The sequence below is a fragment of the Hemitrygon akajei genome, chromosome 29 (assembly GCF_048418815.1).
Source record: "Hemitrygon akajei chromosome 29, sHemAka1.3, whole genome shotgun sequence".
Taxonomy (NCBI): domain Eukaryota; kingdom Metazoa; phylum Chordata; class Chondrichthyes; order Myliobatiformes; family Dasyatidae; genus Hemitrygon; species Hemitrygon akajei.
The window spans coordinates 24954729-24979749 of record NC_133152.1 but is presented as its reverse complement, the minus strand read 5'-3'; the positions used below and the strand labels follow the sequence as shown (position 1 = coordinate 24979749).

Here is a 25021-nt window from a genome sequence, read left to right as displayed (position 1 = left end):
CTCGTGAAGAGCCAGGGCATCTGCTTGGTGTTTCATCTGAACAGCTGTACTTTTTGGAATGAACAGTGAATGTTCCAACTTCAGGGAAACTGCTCTCTCTTCATTTCCGACTGTCACATTCACGTTTATGTCTCTTTAAAATACTTTGCACAGTCAACACTCACTACCTCAAGAACTGCCAAGTGCAAGGTTGCTTTAGTAGCCCCTGCCAAGCCCATGAGCCACCCCCTGGAAGGGCCAGAGCAACAACTTAACAAGGGCATCAGCCACCAGAAGGTCCCCCCTTCGAATTACTCACACTCTTGACTTGGAGACACGTTGCGATTCGTTCATTGTCACCGAGCCAAAATCAGGCATCTCTCTGCCCAACAGAATTGTGGGAATGCTTTCACCAGGCCAACTGTAGCAGATCACTGCCATTCTCTCAAATGTAACTGGAGGCTGATCTCGCTTTCTAGAATTTATTAGAGCTGCCTCACTGGTTTTAGCCCCTTAACTGAATAACAAAAAAGGTCAGGCTGTTTATTTGGTATCCAAGTAGTACAGGGACCAGCTAAATATACATTCAAATGCACAATCAGAGGTGAATGGAGTCTGAAAGCTCTGAACAGTTTGAAAAGAGAGACTAGATTATTCATTGTTTGACAACATGGCAATATACTTATATCGCAGGACACTTCAGCAAGATCTTTGTGAAGTACTTTTGTGCGTGGGGTAGTTGATGGTTTCTTTGAACGGCTTCCATGGTCTTCCGTTTCGCGGCTGTCTCGAGATGAATTTCAGAGTAGTATACTGCATGTATACTTCGAAAATAAATGTACCTTGAATCTTAAAAAACCTTGACACTTGAGGAAAAAGTTGTTCAAAGATTCAAAGTATGTATGTGGTAACCAATCCTGAGATTCGTCTTCCCCACACCCATCAAACCTGTTCGAAGAGAAACATTAACTCCCTCTTCCTATGCACAAAGAAATTCAGATGTTCATTACTATATTTAGTGTAATCAGCCAGCAAATTATCTTATCAGTTAAACTAACGTGCATCCTGCTTCTCAAAAGCTAAAGTGATGATAAAAACTGTGGCTTATGGGAAAGTTGGGTGTCACTTACAGCTATTGGGTTCAGAGTACAGGACTAGTTATCAAAGGAAGGATAAAGTAGCTGCACTTCAGCTACAACCACAAAGTAGGCATAGCAAAACAGGCCTTATCATCAGAAACTCACACAATGAAAAGAGTGACTTTCCCATACGAGGCACCAACAGGCAAAACCAATTTATTATCAAGGTCGAGATTTCATGACTAGCTCTGCCTTGGACAGTCCCAAGCCCAGCCTCAAAAGGAGGAAGGGTTGGGTGTGGGGCTAGCAACCTCATTCCATGAAAGGCCAGAATCACCAATATAGAAGCTCCAAAGACCTCATCCCTGGGAGAGGAAGGATCTTCACCTGGAAGGTGTAACGCAGCCGCGTGGGGAAAGCAGGAGCTGCCAGGCTGATCAGCCTTCGGCCCAGGACAGAGGACTCTGGCGAGCTGTTGTCAGCAGCCTGAGCTCCACCAGGGGTGATGGGCTTAAGAAGATGTTACCTATAACATCTCACCAAATGCTGACTCATGGCAATTCATTGAAACGCATTTGCCAGCTTTTGGCCATCTCCAGTGCGTTCTTGGAGCCAGTTAGATTTATATTGTGAGTCAGAGTGTCACATAGACCCTAAATCACAGAGTTACAAGAGTTGTACAGACAGAACCAAGCCCCAATATTCATGCTGACTGTTTTGCCCAACTAAACTAATCTGGTTACCTGCATTAGGCCTGTGCCCTTTCTTTTATTTAAGTGCCTGTATCAGCCTCTTCTGGTATCGTTCCAGATATCAGTCACTTTCTGCATAAAAACTTCCCCTTCAAATGCCCTTTAATCCTTCTCCCTCTTGTTTTTGTTGCCTCTACCATGGCAAAAAGATTGACTATTGTACTCATCTATACTTTTCATAGTCAAGCATATCTCTAGCAGGTGAGCCCTCAGCCTCCTTGGCTTGAGGAAACCTCAAGCTCTTCCTGACGTGCCATTCACTGCCTGCACAATGGTGACAGATTAATCAGCATCAGAGGAGAGGACTGATTGGTTAATGGTTGTGTTGTTGTTACAGGTACCAAGATACAGTGAAAAACTTCACTTTGGCTTCTGTCTATACAGAACATTCCAATCCATCAGCACCTCAAAGCTGTACAAAGCGCAAAGCAGAATATGTTCTAAAAAAAAAATCACTCCCTACTTGTACATAGTTTTCTCCTTTTGCTTGTTCTTTCTTTCCTCTCTTTTCTGTAAGTGTATACCTCAGATAAATATTATGTGGAGATTTGTGGCATATATGACTATATGATATATATGTACAGTATCTGAAATACATCTTATGGACATGTTTGATGATGAAGTTCAATAAAAAAATTAATTACAAAAAAAACTAAGGGAAAAGCAACAATAGAATGAAGAAGGTTACTCTTGCAAAGAAAGTGCAGGCAGACAATAGGCCACGACAAAGTAGATTGTGAAGTCTAGAGCTTATCAAGAGATCCATTCAAGGGCCATTTCTCCCATCCATCCAAAATTCTTTGGGCAGACGAGATCAGAATGCAGATTTAAAAGCCTTCACTTCCTTCTCTGTTGCAAGCAAAGCAAGCGTTGCATGTCTGTAAATAAGCAAGTTTGATAATATTTTCTGTTTGCTAAATAACCCGCCTTAATCAATACCGTAAGAAATTCAAAGTGTGGGGGCCTTGCAGGCCTTTGACATTGAGACAAAAGTTTGAGTGTAAATCGTTGCAAGATGTTAACACTTTCAGACGCTACAGCTTGGAAGATTGTTGAACACGCGGAAAAATAATTGAGGTTGTTTGCTTTGATCCTAATGAAACATTCAATGGGAAATTTCAGACATATTTACTCACCAGTGAAAGTACTAACAGAAAAGATTGATTTTAATTTCTTATCACATAATGGAAATATCCATTTTAATGATTACTGAAGTGGAATTTACATTAATACTGAGTATACACCATTGTTGCAAATGAGTCAGTTAACCTAATTAAATTTTCCACCTTCGCCCACCTTACTCTTTCACTATTTACTCTAGTAAAAGACAACAGATGCAGATTTTTTTAAATTTTGTTCATTTCTTTGCCAGCCTCTCTGGTGTTGCAAACACACCACTCAGCTCCTCCCATAGTTGCCAACTTACCAACTTCAGAGTTTCAGTTAATATTTTGAAATCGAACCAACCTTTACTTCAGAAATGACTAAGCTTTATTTTAGAGAAAAAAGAATTCTTATTTCCCCCTATTTGCAACTGAAACCATGACACTATGAAATTCAATGAGGTGATTAGTCATTGTAAAGATAATCAGAATTTGACAGATTATTATCAGTAAGTTATTGTACAATTTGACACATCTATTAACTGTGCAAATTGGTCTTAGTGCTTTACGTAAAACGATCACTTGAGCGCCATTTCCCCGCAGGGAATGATACTCCTGCTGACGCATCTACGCACCAGATATCTTGCCATCACTCTGCCCAGCTCTTCTAGTGATATGTTTATATAGTTACTGTAAAATAAACATGTTAATGATTGACGATCCTGCTGATGGATCAGAATCAGAATCAGGTTTAATATCACCCACGTCTGTCATGAAATTTGCTAACTTTGCGGCAGCAGTACAACATAATACGTAATAGAGAAAAAATGTCAATTACAGTGGAATAAATATATATTAGTTAAATTAAATAAGTTGTGTGGTGTCCTGGATTACAGGTTACAGCCACAGTATGTGAGACTGCAGAGCTGTGTATCGGATACTGTAGTTGGCAGCACAGGGTCACTTCAGGGGACTGTCCTGTCCCACTTCCTGTTCCCCGTCTACACCTCGGACTTCAGATACAACTCAGCGTCCTGCCACCCGCAGAAGTGTTCAGACGATTCGGCAGTTGCGGGTTGGGGTTGAGAGGCTGAGTACAGAAGAGTGGTGGACAACTTCATTGGCTGGTGTGGGCTGAATCACCTGCACCTCAACATCACTGAGACAAAAGAGTTGGTGGTGGACTTCAGGAAGGTGAAAACACCCTGAATTCCCATGTTCATCGAGGGAACGGATGTGTAAATTCTCTGGGACTACAAATACCTGGGAACTCACCTGGACAATAAACTGGACTGAAGGGACAGAGAAGGGGCGAAGAAGGGACAGAGCCGACTGTACTTCCTGAGGAGGCTCTGGTCATTCAACCTCTGCAGTTCTTATGCTGTAGATCTGCTACGACTCAGAGGTGGCCAGCATTCTATTCTGTGCCGTAGTCTGCTGGGGCAGCTGGGTGAGAGCAGCGGATGCCAAGAAGATCAATAAGCTCTTCAGGAAGGCTGGTTTTGTTCTGGGGGTGGAACTGGATTCCCTGATGGCTGTGTCTGAGAGGAGGATGCTGTAGAAGCTACGGAGCATTGTGGACAATCCCTCTCACTCCCTCCATGACATACTGGACAATCCGAGGAGCACCTTTAATAGGTGCACCACTGAACACCACAGGAGATCCTTTCTCCCCGTGGCTATAAGACTCTACAACTCCTCCTCCTCAAGTACAACATGGTTTCATTGCACATCTGTACTTTGCACTTACTTTTTAATGCACATTTTGTATTCTTGTTCGTACTTCACTGCTTACATTTTGTATTTTAAAGTATATATTTCTGACTGAGCAAGACACTGATTCTCACAGCTACCTGGACTATACCTCTTCCCTCCCTGTTACTTGTAAAAATGCCACCCCATCTCTCAATTCCTCCATCTCCACCACATCTGCTCTCTGGATGAGGCTTTTCCTTCCAGAACAAAGGGGCTTCTCTTCCTCCACCATCTTAAGCATCTCTTCCATTTCACGCATGTTTGCCCTCAACCCATCCTCCTGCCACCCTACCAGAGACAGGGTTCCTCTTCTCATCTACCACCCCACCAGCCTCCGCGTCCAGCACATAATTCTCTGGAATTCTGCCATCTTCAATGGGATCCCACCACCAAGCACATCTTTCCCTATTCCCCCCCCCCCCACACTATCTGCTTTCTGCAGGGATCACTCCCTATGCAACTCCCTTGTCCATTCATCCCTCCCTGCTAATCTCCCTGCTAACCCTTATCCTTGCAAATGGAACAAGTGGCACACCTACCCTACACCTCCTCCCTCACTACCAGGTGAGGCAACATTTCACCTGCAAGTCTGTTGGGACCATCTGCTGTACCTGATGCTCCCAGTGTGGTCTCCTGCATATTGGTGAGACCTGACGTAGATTGGGAAACAGCTTCACCAAGCACCTACACTCTGCCAGAAAAAGCAGGATCTCCCAGTGACCACCCATTTTAATTTCACTTCCCATCTCCCTTTCTGACTTGTCAGTCCATGGTTGTGATGAGGCCACACTCAGGTTGGAGGAGCAACACCCTGTATTCCATCTGGGTAGCCTCCAACTCGATGGCATGAACATCAGAGCATGCTTTGAGTAGAATTTTTAAAGTCTACTCAGTAATCTTCCGCAACACACGCAAAATGCTGGAGGAACTCTGCAGGCGGCATATATGGAAAAGAGTAAACAGTCGACATTATGGGCCAAGTCCCTTCACCAGGACTGAAGAAAAAAAGATGAGAAGTCAGAGTTCTCATGACACTGACCTCTCATCTTTCTTTCTCCAGTCCTGGTGAAGGGTCTTGGCCCGAAACGAGTGTTTACTCTTTTCCATAGGTGCTGCCTGGCCTGCTGAGATCCTCCAGCATTTTGTGTGTGTGTGTTGTGTGGATTTCCAGCATCTGCAGGTTCTTTCCTTGTCAGTAATCTTCTGCTTGTCTCGGGGATCCCCATCATACCAGGCTAACACCATCCCCAGCTGCAGAGGATATAACTGCTTCTACCATCAACATTGGCACCACCCAGCTACGTCACTCCAAACTCTCCAGTAGGTGATTCACCTCCTCATGTCCTAAACAACCACTCCCACCTAACTGTCGGGGATGGAATAACCGACACCAGCTGTATTGAATGAAGCTCCAGCAACCCAGAAGTAGGCCACGATCACCCAGGATAAAGCAGTCTGGCTGACTGGCACCCCATCCACTATCCTAACACATTCATGAGGAAATCTGCAGATGCTGGAAATTCAAACAACACACACAAAATGCTGGTGGAACACAGCAGGCCAGGCAGCATCTATCGAGACCCTGACGAAGGGTTTCGGCCCGAAACGTCGACAGCGCTTCTCCTTATAGATGCTGCCTGGCCTGCTGTGTTCCACCAGCATTTTGTGTGTGTTATCCTAACACATTCACCTTTTCCTTCACTGTGGCTGTAGTGAAAGTTGCTTCAACAGCATTCCCTCACCCCTAAACCCCAAAATTGCAAGGGTTGCAGGTACAGAACAGCATCATCACCTGCAAGATCCTCACTGAAATACAATGGAAATATATCATGACTGGTCTAAATCCCGGAAATTCATGCCTGACAGCATGATGAAGTATCTTCAAAGTGATGGTTCACTGTAAGAAAATAAGAGTGTGATTATACAAGTAATCAATAAGATCAATTCTGACTTGTAGAGAAACCATTCACATTTTTTGCAAAGCCTTTTCCGGGCAGTTAAGCAATTTTGTAGTCACTGGTCTAACAGCAAGGGTCAATCTAAAAACCATTTCACCTCTGTTTGTGAGTCGGTCGAATAATCGTTGTCAGAGTCCCAGCAGAAACTTCCATGCAGAGTGCCATGGGATCTTTTAAGTCCAGTTGGAAGAAAGGAGGGACCCGACCTTCATTTCATTCTGACAATGCGAGGCTTCCCAGAAATGCACTGAACCGTCAGCCTCGATGTTGACATTTGGAAAGGGAAATGTGGCTGGCACCTTTAAAGCTTTCACTTCCCATTTTAAATGGCAGTGGACAATAACGCAATAAGTGGAAAAGAAAGTTCCTAGGAAACCCCCCATCCTCAATGAGTGACTCACAAGCACAGCAAGGATACAGTAGGGAGGTGTTGCTGCAACTGAGTTTTTCATTGTACCTCTGCATCCGTGTACTTGTGCATATGACAACAGTCTGGATTTTTGGCATCACACAGCCAGGCAAAAATCAGTCTTGACTACTCTCTACCTTTCCCCAAATTTTCTATCCATCACCAAAGCACGTCATTAGCCAATTTGATTCACTCCCGTCAGATATACTACACTCCATCTTCCATTTCCTTGCCCACTTGGCCTTAAGTCCTTTTGTAGCCTCCCCACTTCCTGAAAACTGCCTGAACCTCCACCTGTCTTGGTATCATATACAAACTTTGCAACAAAGACATCAATTCCATCCTCCATGTCACCGACGTATATTTAAGGCAGAGGTTGATAGATTCTTGATTGGTCAGGGCAAGAAGGGATACGGGGAGAAGGCAGGAGGTTTGGGCTGAGGGGGAAATTGGATCAGCCATGATGAAACGGTGGAGCAGACTTGATGAACCAAATGGTCTAATTCTGCTCCTATATCTTATTGTCTTAATCAATAGAACGGAGAGGCCGTAATACACAGAAGGATATGGGTTCAGAATCATTTTGGTGTCTCCTCTGAAAGCTCGAACTCATGAAATGGCTGTAGTTTAAGCCAAGCTCTGCCTGAAACCTTGGCAAATTATCTAGCTAATTTGTACTCCAAAGCTAGTTACAGAAATATCAGTCTATTATCGGTCACCAGAAAGACAATGCTGGTCTTGATGATAATACGATCAGGAGGCACTTACCAATACACTGCTCTCTGATGCTGACTTTGGACTCCGCCAGGACTACTTGAATCTAGATCCCACTGCAGTGTCAGCTACATAAAGATACAAGAACTGAATTGCAAAGACCACTTGCATTTGACGTCCGTGCAGAATCTGATGTGGTCATACACTGAGGAGATGTAATAAAAGTCCAATTTAATGAAACGTTTCCCATGTTTGGAGTCATACCTTGCATAAAGGAAGATGTGTTTGCTGGCCCAGGACATCATCCCATGTACAGCATTGCTCAGCAGTGATCATAAGCCCATAAGAATATAAGACACAGGAGCAGAATTAGGCCATTTGGCCCACTGGGTCTGCTCCACCATTCCATCTTGGCTGATTTATTGTCTCAACCCCATTCTCCTGCCTTCTCCCCGTAACCTTTGATCCCCTTACTAATGAAGAACCTATCAACCTCCACTTTGAATATACCCAATGACTTGGCCTCCACAGACATCTGTAGCAATGAATTCCACAGATTCCCCACCCTCTGACTACAGGGAAAAAAACCTCCTCATCTCTGTGCTAAAGGACCACCCCTCTATTTTGAGGTTGTGTCCTCTGGTTCCTAGACTGCCCCACTAAAGGAAACATTCCATCCACTCTATGTAGTCCTTTCAATATTTGATAGGTTATAATGAGATACCCCTCATTTTTCAAAATTCCAGTGTGTACAGGCCCAGAGCCATCAAACACTCTAATATTTTGCAACTTTCATTCCAGAATTATTCTCGTGAATCTCTCCAATATTAACACATCCTTACATAAGAGTACAAAACTGCCCATAGTACTCCAAGTGTGGTCTGACCAAAGCCCAAAAAGCATTAACATTACATCCTTGCTTTTATATTCTAGTCCTCTCCAAAAGAATGCTAACACTGTGTTTGCCTTCTTTGCCAGTAACTCAACTGGCAAGTTAGCCTTTAGGGAATCCTGCATGAGAACTCCCAGGTCCCTGGCACCCCTGATTTCTGAATTTTCTCCCCACTTAGAAAATACTTTATGCAATTAGTCAGACCCAACAAATACACACAAAAGCATAATGCAGATGTATGAACACACAGGTGACCTCTAGGTTTACACCTGATCGTGTACCTGGTAGGGCTCTGAAAACCTGTGCCAACCAGCGGGCAGGAGTGCCCATGGACATCTTCAATCTCTTATTGCTGTATTCAGAAGTTCCACCTGCTTCAAAGGGGCACCAATTATACCAATGCTGAAGAAGAGCAGAGCGAGCTGCCTCAATGACTGTCACCCATATCTACTGTGATGAAGTACTTTGAGAGGTTGGCCATAGCTAGAATCAATTCCAGCCTAGGCAAGCACCTGGACCCACTGCAATTTTGCCTATCACCTTGGACCAACTGGACAATAGTAATACCTGATTAAGGCACAATCACACCCTCAGTTCGAAGCAACAGGCTCCAAAACCTGGACCTCCAATCCTTCGACAACTGAATCCCTGACTTCCTCACCAGATTATGCAGGTCAGAGATATTGTCTCCTCCTTACCGATGATTAATACTGGCGCATCTAAAGTTTGCATGCTTAGCCCACTGCTCTACTCTCTCTACACCCATGATTGTGTGGCTGGCCACAGCTCAACTGCTATGTATAAATTTGCCGATGACGTTACTATTGTTGGCAAAATTTCAAAAGGTGACAAGAAGGCGTACGGAAATGATACAGATCAGCTGGTTCAGTGGTTTCTCAATAACAACCTTGCCCTCAAAGTCAAAACGACCAAATGAAAGTGGACTTCAGGAAGGGAAAGTCGAGGGAATATACACAAGAGTTCTTCAAAGGATCAGCAGTGGAAGGGGTGAGCAGTTTCAAGTTCTTGGGTGTCAACATCTCTGAAGATATGTCCTGGGCCCAAGATATTGATGGAATTACAAAGAAGGCACAACAGTGGCTATTTTTCATTAGGAGTTTGAGGTGAATTAGTATGTCAACAAAGACACTCACAAATTCCGTGCAGAGTGTTGCATCACTGTCTGATATGGAGGGGCCACTGCTTGGGATCAGAAAAAGCTGCAGGAAGTTATAAACTCAGCCAGACCCACCATGGGCAGTGGCCTCCCCAGCATCGAGGATACCTTCAAAAGGCAATGCCTCAAGAAAGGCACTATCCATCATTCAGGAACCTCTGTCACCCAGGTCATGCCCTCTTGTCATTGCTATTATCAAGGAGGCGCAGGAGCTTGGAGTCACACAATCAATGTTGAAGGAACAGTTTCTTCCCCCCTGCCTTCAGATTTCTGAATGGGCAATGAGCCCATGAACACTATCTCACTATTCTTTTGCCCTCTTCTTGCACGACTGATTTAATTTTTTAAAATGTATATACTAATTGTAATTCATAGTTTTTATTATTACGTATTGCAATGTACTTCTGCCGCACAACAAATTTCATGACATATGCCAGTGATATTAAACCTGATTCTGATACGTTTAGTGGTGAAAATGTCGGAAGAGCATCCAGCCAACTTACCCTGACATTCAATTAATTGCCATCAACAAATCTCCCCAGCATCATCATGAATCGGAGAGTTACTGTTGACGAGGACCCTAACCCAACCAGCTGCATACACACCTTGTCTGCAACAACAGCTCAAAGTTTCAATGGCAAATAACTTGTATCCTCACACCTCAGCTATGTCATTCTGCAGTTCCCTTTCTCAGCTCCATCGGGGATAGACACTAAATGCTGGCATTGCTATCTCCATGCTTCATAGCTCAAGTGCAGGGGCAAAAAATGGTGCATCATTGGGGTTTTGACATTCTGTTGGATGGAGGTGAATTAAGAAAGGTAGTTAGTTGAAAGGAACACAAATATTCAAAACATGGCTTCTATTTTATATTTACTTAAAGTAGAAAAAAATCGTGTTCCACAGGAGTATTCTCAAACCATGAAATACAAAGTTCAAAGTAAATTTTATTATCACAGTACATATACAGTATGTCACAACATACAACCGAGATTCTTTTTCCTGCAGGCATACTCAGCAAATCTATAGAATGGTAACTGTAAACAAGATCAATGAAAGATCAAGTAGAGCATAGAAAACAACAAACTTTGCAAATACAAATATAAATAAATAGCGAGAACATGAAATAACAAGATAAAGAGTCCTAAAGAGAGATTGTTTGTTGTGGGAACATCTCAATAGAATGAGTGTAGTTATCCCTTTTTTCAAGAGCCTGATGGTTGAGGGGTAGTAACTGTTCCTGAACTTGGTGATGCAAATCCTGAGGCTCTTGTACCTGGTGGCAGCAGCGAGAAAAGAGCCTGGCCTGGCCTGGACGGTGAGGGTCTTTGATGCTGCTTTCCTACAACAGTGTTTCACATAGATGTGCTCAACGGTTGGAAAGCAGAAGAGATGGAGAAGTGGACAGGTATGAAGATAATGCAGCTGAAGGCACAAAAATAATTGGTGGAGCAACTAAGTTCAGGGATGAATTAAGGAGCCAGATTTGACATTACACAAATATTCTGGAGGTTACAAGAATGAAGGAAGTTGCAAAGGAACAGTTTTGCAACTAGGAAGAATTGAAAACACAATGCTGCCCTTGTAAAACCATGTCTTTATTATAAAGCAAAATGTATAACATATTGGTAATTCAATGCACTGACATTTCTGCAGATCATATCAATGAAAAAAATATGCTACAACTCCACTGTTTAGTGGAAGGGTGATACTTATACAATGAATTGACCACATAGGCAGTTTCAATACTAATTGATATTCACAAAGTCAAAGTTGGCAGAGTTGTAGGCAGATATGCTTCTATCAGCCTTATCTTCTGCGGTAAGAAGTCAATGAGTTCTGAAGAGCAGAAGATTATTTAAACCCTTTAAGTTTCTTCATTTGGAAAGACTTCGACTTCAATGTTTGACTTCAGCCTGCCCTTTAATTGCTTGATCTTCACTGCATTCTCCAAGATCAATCACATAAACTGATCATACAGTGCGTGAACAGCGGAAGTCCAGATATCAACCTCACACCTGGCTTTCATCTGCTGGAGCTTGACCCCCAACCTCCCCAGTTTTGCTTTTGAAGATTAATTAAAAGCAGCAATGTGGCTATTTTTCCTTCATATCATTCTCACCTCAGGGTCTACTTTTCACACCTGAACAGGTTCCTTCATGTCTCAGACCTCTAATACATGGGTTTAATGAATCAGTCTTTTGCAGCTTCTCTCCATAAGTCCTCATGTGGGACAACATCCCCTCAGTAAATTGGGAATAAAGTTTATTCAGGGTTCAGAACCTGACTAAATTATTTATTTCCAATGAATAAACTCTTCTTGGGCTTCCTTCCTGGTACAGGTATCGATTATAACCGATGTTTTGATGATAAACTCTGCTATCTTCTTCAGGAATGATGCCCAGTATTTATACCCCCACAGTCCTCCTGATTAATTAGCCTTCATCTAATCAGGTTTCCGCTCTCCCACCTTGCATACAATCGAATTCCAGTTCTTGGAGCGAAACCTTTGTCTTTGTTAAAGTTCTTTCCCTCTAGTTTTAGTTCAATGGACTCTTTTGCCAGGCGGCCCCAAAAGCCATTGGTGCGGCTTATATGCCATACACACTGGTAAAGCACGAGAGCCTTTCTTATTTAGTTCCAGTTACCAAGGAGATACTCCTCCTTCCTGTGACTGATAATTTAATATTTATTACCTATGTGCTTCCTGGGATGGAAGATTAAGGAAACTAGACCAATACCATCTCCAATTCAGAAAAGAGAGAGGTCAGCTCGTCAATATGTATAAAATTCTTACAGGACTCGACAGAGATGTTACAGAGACATCATTCCCCTAGTGGGGAGGAGCTGGTGGGGGGGGGGGGGGGTGAAATCATTGTCTCAAAGTAAGGACTCAGACTCTCAGGACCAAGACAAGAAGAAAGAATAGTGAATCTTTGTAGTTTTTAAAAGGAAGATACCCAGCTAAGAACATAAAAAATTGGAGCAGGAGTCGGCCATCTGGCCCGTCGAGCCTGCTCCGCCATTCAATAAGATCGTGGCTGATCTGACCAGGGACTCATCTCCGTTTACCTGCCTTTTCCCCATAACCCTTAATCCTCCTGCTCAGCAAACATCTATCCAACCTTGTTGTAAATACATTTACTGGGGTGGCCTCCACTGTTTCATTGGGCTGAGAATTCCACAGATGCTCTGCATATTTGAGACTTAGAGGTGAAACTGAGGGATAAGTAGAGGAAAGAGCTATGATCTTACTGAAAGCCAGAGCAAGCACGGAGTGACACGCAACCAAGAGCTCTGAAGAACCCATGACACCTACTTGTTAAGATTATTTATATCAAATATGACCTGTGTCTGCCTACTACTGACGCATTTTGTCACTCAGACCTTGCCCCCTCACTGATTTGTAGATTTTAAAATGTGACTTGGTTCGTATTAGATCTTAATCCAGCTAATTCACATAAATTTGAAACTGGTAACCTTTAAACCTAGTCCCATTCATCAAGACTCCATTAACCAGTTAAGACTCCACAGCTGTCAGTACAGATTTCCCATAGGAAATACAGTGGCTTCCCCAAAACTCGCAGGATTGCAATTAACCGAAAAAAAAAACTTCCATGAAAAAAGCCAATTTTTTTTTTGGGGGGGGGCCCTTCAGGTCTCTTGCCTTGTAGATTTCTGCTTGTCCACCTCTTCTCAAATCAATGAGGGGAGAATTCCATTTTGAACTTCTGTCAACTCCACAGCAATCCCGGAAAGTGTCAACAGACTGAGTTAACATCTGCCGGATGAATCGGTCTCTTTTATCGCCCTACAGTTCAGTTGCAAACACTCCATATCTTGAGTTAGTATAAAGATCCGGGATCAAAACAGAACCCCTCAACAGAGTGTCACTTCCTATTTCTGTTTTAGGAAGGCGGAACAGAATGTGACAATTATAAAGGCCGCGATTTCAATTCCAAACCTAGTCAACTGGCGTGTTGGAACGAAACTCGGGAACCTGTTAAAACTACAGGCGCTTCAACCAAACCTTGGTAACTATTAACCCTCTTACAGTAACCAGCTTACCTCAGAAATGGGCTCCTGATATGCAGGGGCGATCTCCCCTTAACCCTTCAATACTTCTCTTGGCGGCACAATGAGGGCAGTGTTGCCGAAGTTATTCTGATGTCCTGAAATTCCCGGGTTTGGACAAACCTTTCCTACTTTCCAGCAATTGGAAAATGCTTTGGATTGGTAAAAAGGCGCTACATACATGTAAGCTTCCCGTCTTAAACCAATAGCTGCCCAGCGCAACTCCACTGCTGGTGGAGATACCCTTTCCCATCAAATGCGAAAATGATCCCCACTCAGTGAGGTACTTACCCGGAGGGCACTTGGGACAGCAACCTGCTTTGGAATTGAATCTCCACGGGTATTCAGTGAGTTGGCAACCTGAGCACAGCCCTGGGAGGTTCGGTAGAAATGCCAATAGCGCCAGATAACAGCTAAATCGCCGAGACATGTTAGAACAAACACGCTGCCAAACCCCCCCACAGGAAAATAAAGTCATTCAGCCTTTAGTGCTGCTTTTTGTCTATAGCATGCCGGGAAATTCCAGTCACGTGGGGCCGCGAACGGGGCGGAGAACTCACGGGAGGGGCAACGATGGAAGTTAGAGAGGAAGAAGGGTGACAGGTGAAACCAGGAGAGTGGGAGGGGTGAAGTAAAGAGCTGGGAAATTGATTGCTGAAAGAAATACAGGACTGGGGAAGGGGGAATCTGATGGGAGCAGGCGAGGAGATAAGGTGAGAGAAGGAAATGGGAATGGTGAAGAGGGATCATTGCCGGAAGGTCGAGAAATCGATGCTTATTCCGTGCGGGCTGGAATATAAGGTTCCCAGGCGGAATGCTCCTCCAACCTGAGTGTGGATCACGTTAGTAGAGGAGGCCATGGACTGACATGTCGGGATGGGAATGGGAAGTGGAATTAAAACAGGTGGCCACGGAGAAATCCCGCTTTTTCTGGTGTGTGGAGTGTAGTCTCAGCGATGCGGTCTTTGATATCTTTTATAGCCCACCCCTTTGAAGTACAGTGCAGTATTGCGAGCAGTTCTGGGCAATACACTTAGTGCCTTCCGCTATTTTCTACATTATTTAAGATACGAAAAGGTAAGATAAGATAAAACTTTATTTATCCCAAAGGAAATTGTTGCAAGCTTGCTCAGTCAGAAATATATACTTAAAAATACAAAATGTAAGCAGTGAAGTACGAACAAGAATTCAAAATGTGCATTAAAAAGTAAGTGCAAAATACGGATGTGCAATGAAACCATGTTGTACTTGAGGAGGAGGAGTTGTAGAGTCTTATAGCCACGGGGAGAAAGGATCTCCTGTGATGTTCAGTGGTGCACCTATTAAAGTTGGTCCTCGGATTGTCCAGTATGTCATGGAGGGGGTGAGAGGGATTGTCCACAATGCTCCATAGCTTCTGCATCCTCCTCCTCTCAGACACAACCATCAGGGAATCCAGTTCCACCCCCAGAACAGAACCAGCCTTCCTGACATTTGCAGCATAAGCACTGCAGACGTTGAATTTCCAGAGTCTCCTCAAGAAGTACATTTGGCTCTGACTCTTCTTGTACAGAGCCTCTGCATTTTTGGTCCAGTCCAGTTTATCGTCCAGGTGAATTCCCAGGTATTTATAGTCCTGGACGACTTCCACATCCGTTCCCCTGTTGGAAATGGGAATGTAGGATGTTTTCGCCTTCTTGAAGTCCACCACCATCTCACTTTGTCTTAGTGACGTTGAGCTGCAGGTGATTCAGCCCACACACTCTAATATACTCAGCCTCTTGACCCTGGCTAATTCAATTGCTGACTTAATCTTGTACACCATCTTCTTTCTCTTTTTAAACCTTTTCATCGTAACAGTTAAAAAAAATTAGCACTACTATTTACAATTTTTCTTTTAAATAACTACCATCCTTAACTTTAAGTTAGCCGTGGTCAATCAGCCTTCTCATAGAACCATTCTTTCTGATTGGAATATACTTTTTCCTGACATTTATTGAGTATGCTCTCTGTTCGCTACTGCTGATCCCCTATTTTAATCTCCTACCTATTCTATATACAAGGTTTTCACACTCAAATTGAAATAGAAATTCTAAAATGCGAGGGAGAACAGAAGAAGCCTTTACCCCCCACTCCCTCCTGCAACAGTAACCACATCATATATTGTTAAGATATTTGTCAAAATTGCTGAGAGGATTTTTTTTTTCTCTTTTACATAGCTATTGTGATGTGGTATTCGTTGCCCGAAAACCCAGCAGAAAGAGACTTAACAAATTAACCATGTGCTGGAAAGGTGGTCTGCACGTTGATGGGGAAAGGGGGACTAACAGGACTGAATGGTTTCATTTACAAGAATTTGGCGCAATGTAAATTAATTGCTGCTGGGTTAAAATAAATCAACTTTTGAGTTAGCAGATTACTGCAGATGGTCCCTTAACTTGGTGATCAACAGACTGCAGTCTGAAAAGATGCCTCATCTGCAGCTATCTTTAACACATGAAGTTGTGCTCTAAGCCCCATAAACACTCACGTAGGGTGGGTGGGGCAGGGGCAGATATCTTTGATAAAGCCAATTGCTTTACTGCAGCAGTGAGATGTCCTTGAAGAGGAGGCAGTTCACAGGCAAAGCAGTTACCACACCAAGCTGTAATGCAACCAGATAGGAAGCTTTGCATAAAAACTGGTAAGGGTCAAAGCAGGCATACTTGACTTCTTTATCCCAAGGTAGAAGAAGCATTGGTGGGTTTTCTGGGCCAAGGCATGTGGGTTTGGACCAAGACAGGGTATTGGGTGACATTCACTCCTAGGACCTGCACCTCTCCAACCCCTTTGCCAGAACCAAAAAATCTACTAGGTTTTCAAAGTTTTAGAAAAGATAGAGGAGGAAGTAAAAGGTTGTGGGGTGGGGGAATGTGAGTGAGGTATTTAACAAATACATTGCTTCAGCATTTCCTAAGTAAAAGGATATGGAGGACTAGGAGATCAGTGCTGAGTGTATAAACATGTAAGGACATTTAGAGGTCGAGGAGGAGGAAGTGTTGGGTCTCCTAAGGCAGATAAGTCCTCAGGACCTGGCGAAATTTACCCCGGTTATTGAAGGAGGCAACATATGAGATTGCTGGTGCCTTGGCCAGTAAATTCATGTCCTCACTAGGCACAGGTGAGGTCCCAGAGGACTGGCGAGTGGCTAATGTTGTACCTCTATTTAAGAAGAGACAAGGGAAGATTCTGGGAACTATCTGTCAGGTGTAGGGGAATTGCTGGAGAAAATATGAGCATTTGGAAACCCATGGCCTAATTAGGAAGAACCAGCGTGGCTTTGTGCATGGCAGGTCATGCCTTACCAGCCTGATTTAATTTTTTGACAAGGTGATGAGAGAGATTGGTGAGGGTTTAAGGCAGTGGTGTTGTCTACATGGATTTTAGTAAGGCGTTTGACAAAGTCCTTCACAGGAGGCTAATCCAGAAGATTAAGATGCATGAGGTCCGCAGCAAATTGGCTGTTTGGATTCAGAACTGGTTTGAGCATAGAAGACAAAGGGTAGTGGTTGAAGGGACTTATTTGAGCTGGAGGTCTGTAATTAGTGCTGGTCCACAGAGATCTGTGCTGGGATGTCAGCTATTTGTGATACATATAAATGACCTGGTTGAATATGTAAATGGGTGGGTAAGTTTGCGGATGATATGAACGTTGGTGGTGTTATAGATAGTGTAGAAGACTGGCAAAGAATACAGTGCAATATAGAGCAGTGCAGATATGGTTAGAGACATGGCAGATGGAGTTTAGCCCAGATAAACGTGGGGTGGTGCACCTCGGTATGGCAAATGCAAAGAGACAGTGCACTGTTAAGGGCAAGATCCTTAAGTGTTACTGAGCAGAGACATCTTGGGATCCAAGTTCATCACTTCTTGAAAATGGTTACATAGGTCAATAAGGTGGTTCAGGTGGCTTATGGTATGTTTGCTTTTATTAGTCGGGGCACTGCGTTCAAAAGTCAAAAGGTTATCTTACAATTTTATAAAACTCTAGTTAGGCCACATCTGGAATATTGCAGAGAGTGGTGCATACTGGGAATGTGCTGCCTGATATGGTGGTAGAGACAAATACATCGGAAACTGTTGAGAGACATTTAGGTAAGCACATGGTGGCGGGATTAGTGTGCGGGTGTTTTTGATTTGCTTTTGAGCTGGTTCGACACAACACGGTGGGTCAAAGGGCCATTTCCTGTGCTGGACTGTTCCATGCTGGAAATACTGAAGAACACACACACACACCAAATGGTGAAGGAACTCAGTAATACTGTCAGGCAGAATCTATGGAGGGGAATAAACAGTTGATGTTACTGGTCATCTGAACTGGAAAGGAAGGGTGGGGGGGGGGGGGGAAGAGAAGCCAAAATAAGGTGAGGGAGGGGAAGGAGTCCAAGCTGGTGGCTGGTAGGTGAGACCATGGGTGAGGAGGAACGTGGGTGGGTGAAGTACAAAGCTGTGAGAGATAGGTGGGAGAGGCAAAGGGCTAAGAATAATCTATTCGGAGGGGACAGCAGACTATGAAAGAAACAAGAGGATGAGGAAGGAGGAAGAAAAATTGAGACACCTTTACCAATTGGGAGCCATGTGTTCACTCAACTTGCCCAAAGACTGGGTACCTGCAAACTCCATGGGCCGCATTTTTCTGGCAGAATTAAGTGTTGAGGCCCCTTTAACGTATCAGTTGGAGCCTTGTCCCAGTTCATGGGCTGTTTAAACTAGCAGTTCCTGCTTAACTTAACAGATGGCCTAATGTCCTCCTGACCTTGGATACAACTGGTTGACTTAACTCTTTATTACAAGCATCCACAGCACTGACAAACAGAACCCACCCCTCAAAAACCACAAATTGGAGGTCTTCAGCTAAATTTGGACCCATTCACTTCCCATAATTATTGATAATGCCCAGGTGATTATCCATACAGAATCCTTAGTATCCCACTTCATTTCTGGCAGCTCAATCCATATATGAAGCTGCATGTGATGTTCCTTTCAAGTTTCTCACTTCTAATCTTAACCCTATGTCCTCTTGTCTTTGGCACCTTCTCTCTGGGAAAAATACCATGTCCTTTCACCCCTCGTGATCGTCAAATCACCTCTCCATCTCCTTGTGCCAGGGAGTAAGGTGCACATTTACTCCAATTCTCCTTTTTTTTTTGCTTCCCCCCCCAAAAAAAAAATTCCCAGAGAGACAGTTTAAAAAAAGCTTGTTGGAAACAGTCAGCAGATCAGGAAGGTATGGTGGAAAAGGGAAATGGAGTTAGCCTTTGAGGACCAAGATTCTTCTGCAGAAAGGGGAATAAAAACTCTTCACAATTTTATGATGCAAAGAAACAGGGTAAAAGGAAGGAACAAAGTGTTGGTGTGTGAAGGAAGAGACGAGTGCAAAGGAGAGACTGGTGACTGAATGTATGATGGGACAAGGGGAAAGAGGGAATAGATAACAAGTATAAAGGCCTGTCAGTCAGGGTTGACCATGGATGTTGCATCCTGGCCATCTAGATACACAAGTCTGGGCAGTACAATATGGAAAGCAAGCCATTGCCCTTGTAGCAATTTCTTCCTCTCCACTCATTTGATGAACCCAAAGGAACAGTAGAGACTGATAGAGTTTGGCACCAGCAACAACACCGGAGTTTCCCATTAGTGTTGAACTCAATATAGGACTGCCTTAGGGGCTCCAGCTCTGGATTTTTTCCTCGGGGGTTTACTCCCAAAGCGTTCCCCGTGAGTGGGTATAGCCGCAAGGCAGCTGAGGTTTGAGATCAGAGTTTTCCTTCTTATAGATGAGCTGCCAGCCGCAGTTGATGAGCCCCATTTGCCTGAAGCAACTGGTTTTGAGATGCCAGTAACCCTTCTCTCGTCAGTAGAAAAGGTTCAGCCTGGCTCAGTATTTCAGCCCCATGTGAAAGCCAGGCACTGGACTTGGTTGTCAAGAGGCTACCTGAGGTGCACGCCATTGGGAGCATTTAATAGGTAGTGGGAACTTGTCCCTATTACCACCCTTATAACAACCTTAAGGAACAGGTAAAGAAATAGAAAAGGCTGATTTAGAGGGGCTTTAAGTGGATGGAGCCTCATATTTACATCCCCATCACTTTTTTTTGATCAGGTTCTCCCCCCACCCCAACACACTTCTAAGTATTCTTTCCCAACTTCCTCAAGCTTCAGCTGACCAGCTCATTCCTACATAACCATTGCCCAATCTCCAGCAAATATCTTCTGGTGGTCTAGTTGTTAAATGCGTCAAATAAAAAAAGGTTAATAAAGAAAACTCTTACTTGCTGAACATCTTGCCATCTCATTCCTATTTTATTGCCTGAAGAAATTTTTACTAACTCTTCTGGTCAGATATTACAGCAAAGAAGCAAAACAGGTGTGAAACTTGTCGATGAAAGTACCGATTTATAGATACATCAGATAATAATCATTGTAATCATTTTCCTAGAATGCAAGCACTTTAAACCAAATTATTGGAGAGTAATGTTCATTCTCAAGAAGCCACCACAAAACAAACAATGCAACATTTAAAAGAATGCACCATACAGTTGCCATTATAAATGACGATGAATTATACATGACAATAATAGAACGACAAATGCTTTTCAGTACAAAATTCTCAGCTCTGTATTTTTAAATGCTTGCATGCTCCTTTAGCCTTAAGGAAAAAATACTCGGCTAACTTTCTAGCAAAGAAACGATTTACCCAAGAAGATTTACTGCAAATTGGATGCTAAGGTGTGTGAGCAAACTTCTTAAATAAATGCTGCTCCTGGTCATAAATTGAGGACTTTTTAATGTAATGACAAAAGTCTGCAGCTTCTTGAGTGAATATAAAACAATATAGCATTATCTCAATATTCACTATATGGATTTATATAGATTTATCAGCATGAACATCAATGCACAAAATACTCAATTTAAAATAAAGATTTAATATTTTATAAAACATCCACTAATAGGCTTTTCACTCTTTGTACAAGAGCACATGTCAAGGACAAGATTCAGCTAGTGGCATTGACTTTGTAATAAATAACTCAGGATTTTTATGTTAATTTTTAAACATAAACTTCATCAACATCTTCAGCACTGCCTGTCTGGATTGTAGAATTTAAGTAGATTAAGTTTTTAAAAAAACTATAGATTTTGGAAATCTGTGGAAAGATAAATAAAATTAACACTACAGGCCAGAGACCCTTTGTCAGAACTAAGAGAGAGAGAGAGAGAAAAGAAAGTTTAATTTGCAGACAAGATGATGAAAAGAATAAAGAGAATATCTGTAATAGGGCGAGACCAATTATATAGCTCAAGATTTTAGTCCTCCCTTTCCCTCTACACCAATGGATGAGTCTCACTACTTTCCTGGAGGATTTTCTAGGCCAGGGACAATATGTGCTGGATGAGAACTGAAGACTCTGGGGATGGGCTACATCAGAAAATCTGAACAAGAAAAAAAAGGTAGTCAAATAGACCTATCTACAGTGGGTTGTGCTGATTGTATGAAGGACTACCAGACAGATGACCACATTAAAAGTAGTAGAGTAGTGCTGTCAGAGAAGGAAATAAAATATGGAACACAAGCTGAGAGTAGTTGTTCCAGTCTACAAACTGCAATCTCTATAACCCATCATGAAAAAAAGCAATCAATATCTTTAGCTGTCATATTTAATTCCTGACTTTACTTACCTGAAACCTCCTGATTTTTCATTTATTATTACATGTTTGAAAAGCAACATTAGGTGTGTTCACCCTTTTCATAATTGAGTGAACTCTTTAGCTTCTCTACAAGCAAGAGAAAATCTGTAGATGCTGAAAAATCCAACCCACACACACAAAATGCCGGAAGAGCTCAGCATGCCAGGCAGTATCCACGGAAAGTACAGTTGACATTTGGGACTGAGACTCCTGATGAAGGGTCTCAGCCCGAAACTTCGACTGCACTCTTTTCCCTAGATGCTGCCTGGCCTGCCAAGTTCCTCCGGCATTTTTTGCGCGAGTGTGTGCGTGCATTTGTAATTTAGTTTCTCCTCCTGCATTTGCTTGCTTTGCTCTGCTAATTTGGTAAGATAATTTGGCTTTGGTCCTGAATAAGTCAGCCTCAAGTCATCCTATAATTTCAAATACTTCTATTCTTTTCAGTAATGTAGAAGTTAAAGATTCACACCACCGCCATCAAGTTTGGGTCCTTAGCACTGAAATGGTTTGGTGAGCCACTCAGAAAGCACGGTTCAGCAAGAGAACTATGCACGGTGGAAACATTCATTTTTTTCCAATGACAAACTGGACAAAAGCATCTCAAAGTGGGGTTTGATGTGGCGCTACAGTAGTCAGGTACTTTCACTAAGTAATTTTCAAATACCTGTTTAAAAACAAGATTTCTACTGTAACTCCGATTCATGACTTTATTAAGTGTATTTGCAGCAAACAGATTTCACTTAAGCAATAAATATCAACTACAAAAGCAAAGTCAGGCTCAAAGAGACCAAGTTTAAGTTACTGAATCCAATGTGAAGACTATTTAACACATTAATTGAATGGTCATTACAAAGGGAGGATCAGTGAGTTTGCACCTACACCAATTTCTCCTTTGAAAGAATTCTTTATTTAGAGATACAGCACAGTAACAGGCCCATCCGGCCCAACGAGCCCTCGCTGCACATTTACACCCATGTGACCAATTAACCTGCTAACCCGTACATCTTTGGAATGTGGGAGGAAACCAGAGCACCCAGAGAAAACCCTTGCGGTCATGGAAGAACGTACAAACTCCTTACAGACAGCCGCGGGAATTGAACCCAGGTCACTGGCACTGTGTTACGTTATTGTGTCACACCAAATGATGCTGCAACTCAGTCTCCAATAGCTCCTTTGCTAGATTAACCCTAATAAGCAGCATTCTATAAAGCTAGATCAGAAAATTAGTGAGCAGCTGATGCAAACATAATTCTTTGGAAGGAAAGCTTGCGTAAATAGTCATCATGATTACTCAGAAAATCACCCAGCACAAAGTTTAGGAAGAATTTTGTTGAGATAGCTGCATTGACTGTGAAAGAACACGCGGATTCGTGTTTTTTTTAAAAGAACAGCCTTCACATAAGCTTACAGTAACCATTACAAAATTCCCAGCTGGCAACCGAAGCAGATAGGAAGTTAATTGTTTTGCTTATTCATAGATTGGACAATTTAGCATGATATCACACCCAAAGCCACCAGGAGTCATGAATCCAAAAAGTACTACGGCACAAAAAAAGGCCCTTCAGCCCATCTCACCTGTGCTGAACTGTCATTCTGCCTAGTCCCCTCTCCTGCTTCTGACCACAGTCCTCCACACTCCTTCCATCCAAATTCTTCACCTAAACTTCTCTCAAATATTACAATCGAACCCGTGCCCACTGGCAGCCAGATCCACACTGCCACTACCTTCTCAGTAAAGAAGTTTGGGTAAAACTCATCTTGTGTTTACTGCTACACAAGTTTCTACAATTTAAAAAAAAAGGCAACCAACCAACAAGGGTGCAGGGAAATGATTATCCACCCTTTAGGTGATGGCCATGAGAAAGCTCAAGCTGTTACAGTATAATTAGTGATCGTGGTTGGGAGCATAGCCTCAACAAGTTACTCAGTGCTTCCTGCTGACTTTACAGTGGATTGCAAGATCCACTGCGGAAATCCAAGGGCAACTTTTAGAGAAACTGCACGAATTGAAGAATTTCTTTTGCCATAAAGAACAAAAGTAGTAGTCAGACTTCAGCTCCAGGTGCAGACAGTAGAGCCACTCAAGTGGAAACACTACACTTCAGACTAGTGGCAGTTAGCATTCCATACGAGTGACAAAGCATCAATAGCCAAGATAAACTAAATTCACTCAGGTACAGTTACAAGTCAGCTCAGCTGGAGTCATTCTAACTCGGCAGGAGTCCTTTGTGGAGCCCCATGAAGCACTGCAAGACTTATACCCACTGGTCCCTGAACTCTGCTCCAGCAACCACACTCCACAGTCCTTCAGAAAGCAGAGTATTGGAGTTTCCACTGTGCTGGCTTTTCAAGGAGATTTTACACAAGGCAATGTTACTGCTTGATGGTTAAGGAGCTCCATCCAAATGCAAGGGAAATTGTATTGACACAATGGGAATAAAGTAAAAAGCAAATTTTGTTAAGCGCATTTCTGGTTGATAAAGCTGAAGAGATTTCAAATGGCGTCTTCTAACATGGGATCGACGTCCCTCAGAACTCCTCATGTACACTCTGGGCATAGTTCATCAGTTTGCTTCCTGTGAAGTACTCGCTGTACTTCAGGACCTCTTCCAGTTCGAGGTAGTGGTCCTGATTCTCGTCTGCCACAGCTATCATCTGCTTGGCCTCATTCAGGGCACTGTACTCGTTCATGGGGTCCATGTATTCCTGGCAGAGAAACAACAAAGTGTTAGAGACAGCCCAGTGTTCCTCAATGTCATGGGAGACAGAACTATTCAATCCAACGGGGACAGAGGCAGAGTTTTAAACCAGAGTACTTTTTGGAGGGTACTGCACTCTCATCCTTAACATAGTTCGTAATTAAGAGGGAATCTTGCATCTTTTGTTCACTGCAACCTCCAATCCAAAGTACAGGTTGTTTAGTACTGTTCCAAATGTACAGGATACAGCTCTGAAGAAGTGAGAATTGGAGATGTACAGCACAGGCCCATCACATACCTAGCACTCAACTACAGTAATCCCATTGGCTCAAACCCTTCTATGTCTAAGTAATATACACACTCACTTAGAGACTTGCATGCTGTCAGCCCCACTACAACCACAGCATTTCAGGTACTCAACACTCTCTGGATGAAAAATACCTCCCTCATATTCTTTCTGAATCTCCTATACCTGGGATTGGGATGAACACTTGGAACAGTACTCAATGACTCCTACTTTGGATTGGGGGTTGCAGTGTTCACTGGCCTATAACGCCTTAATTTTATAAACCGCAACTTGCTGTTGTTCCTTTCCGTGTCTTGTGCCGCATTGGGTGGCATTTCATTTGCCGTTTCCGTAGCATTTGACTGTTACAGAACGCGAGGGGGAAACCTCTTCACTCAGAGGGTTGTGAGAGGGACTGAGCTGCCAGCACAAGAGGTGCA

At 43.0% G+C, this 25021-nt stretch overlaps 2 protein-coding genes across 2 annotated transcripts in view; both read right to left on the bottom strand.

Moving 5' to 3' along the window:
- The window catches only part of LOC140718337 (tumor necrosis factor receptor superfamily member 5-like), a 43719-nt gene extending 23970 nt beyond the window's left edge, over window positions 1–19749 (bottom strand). Inside the window, exon 1 of the mRNA XM_073031920.1 lies at window positions 14184–19749. Coding sequence (XP_072888021.1) covers window positions 14184–14370 — 187 coding nt within the window. The 5' untranslated portion in view covers window positions 14371–19749. The remainder of the gene's footprint in view (window positions 1–14183) is intronic.
- Window positions 19750–20194: 445 nt separating this feature from the next.
- sdf4 (stromal cell derived factor 4) overlaps window positions 20195–25021 on the bottom strand; it is a 91200-nt gene continuing 86373 nt past the window's right edge. The window contains exon 6 of the mRNA XM_073031916.1: window positions 20195–24302. Coding sequence (XP_072888017.1) covers window positions 24126–24302 — 177 coding nt within the window. The 3' untranslated portion in view covers window positions 20195–24125. The remainder of the gene's footprint in view (window positions 24303–25021) is intronic.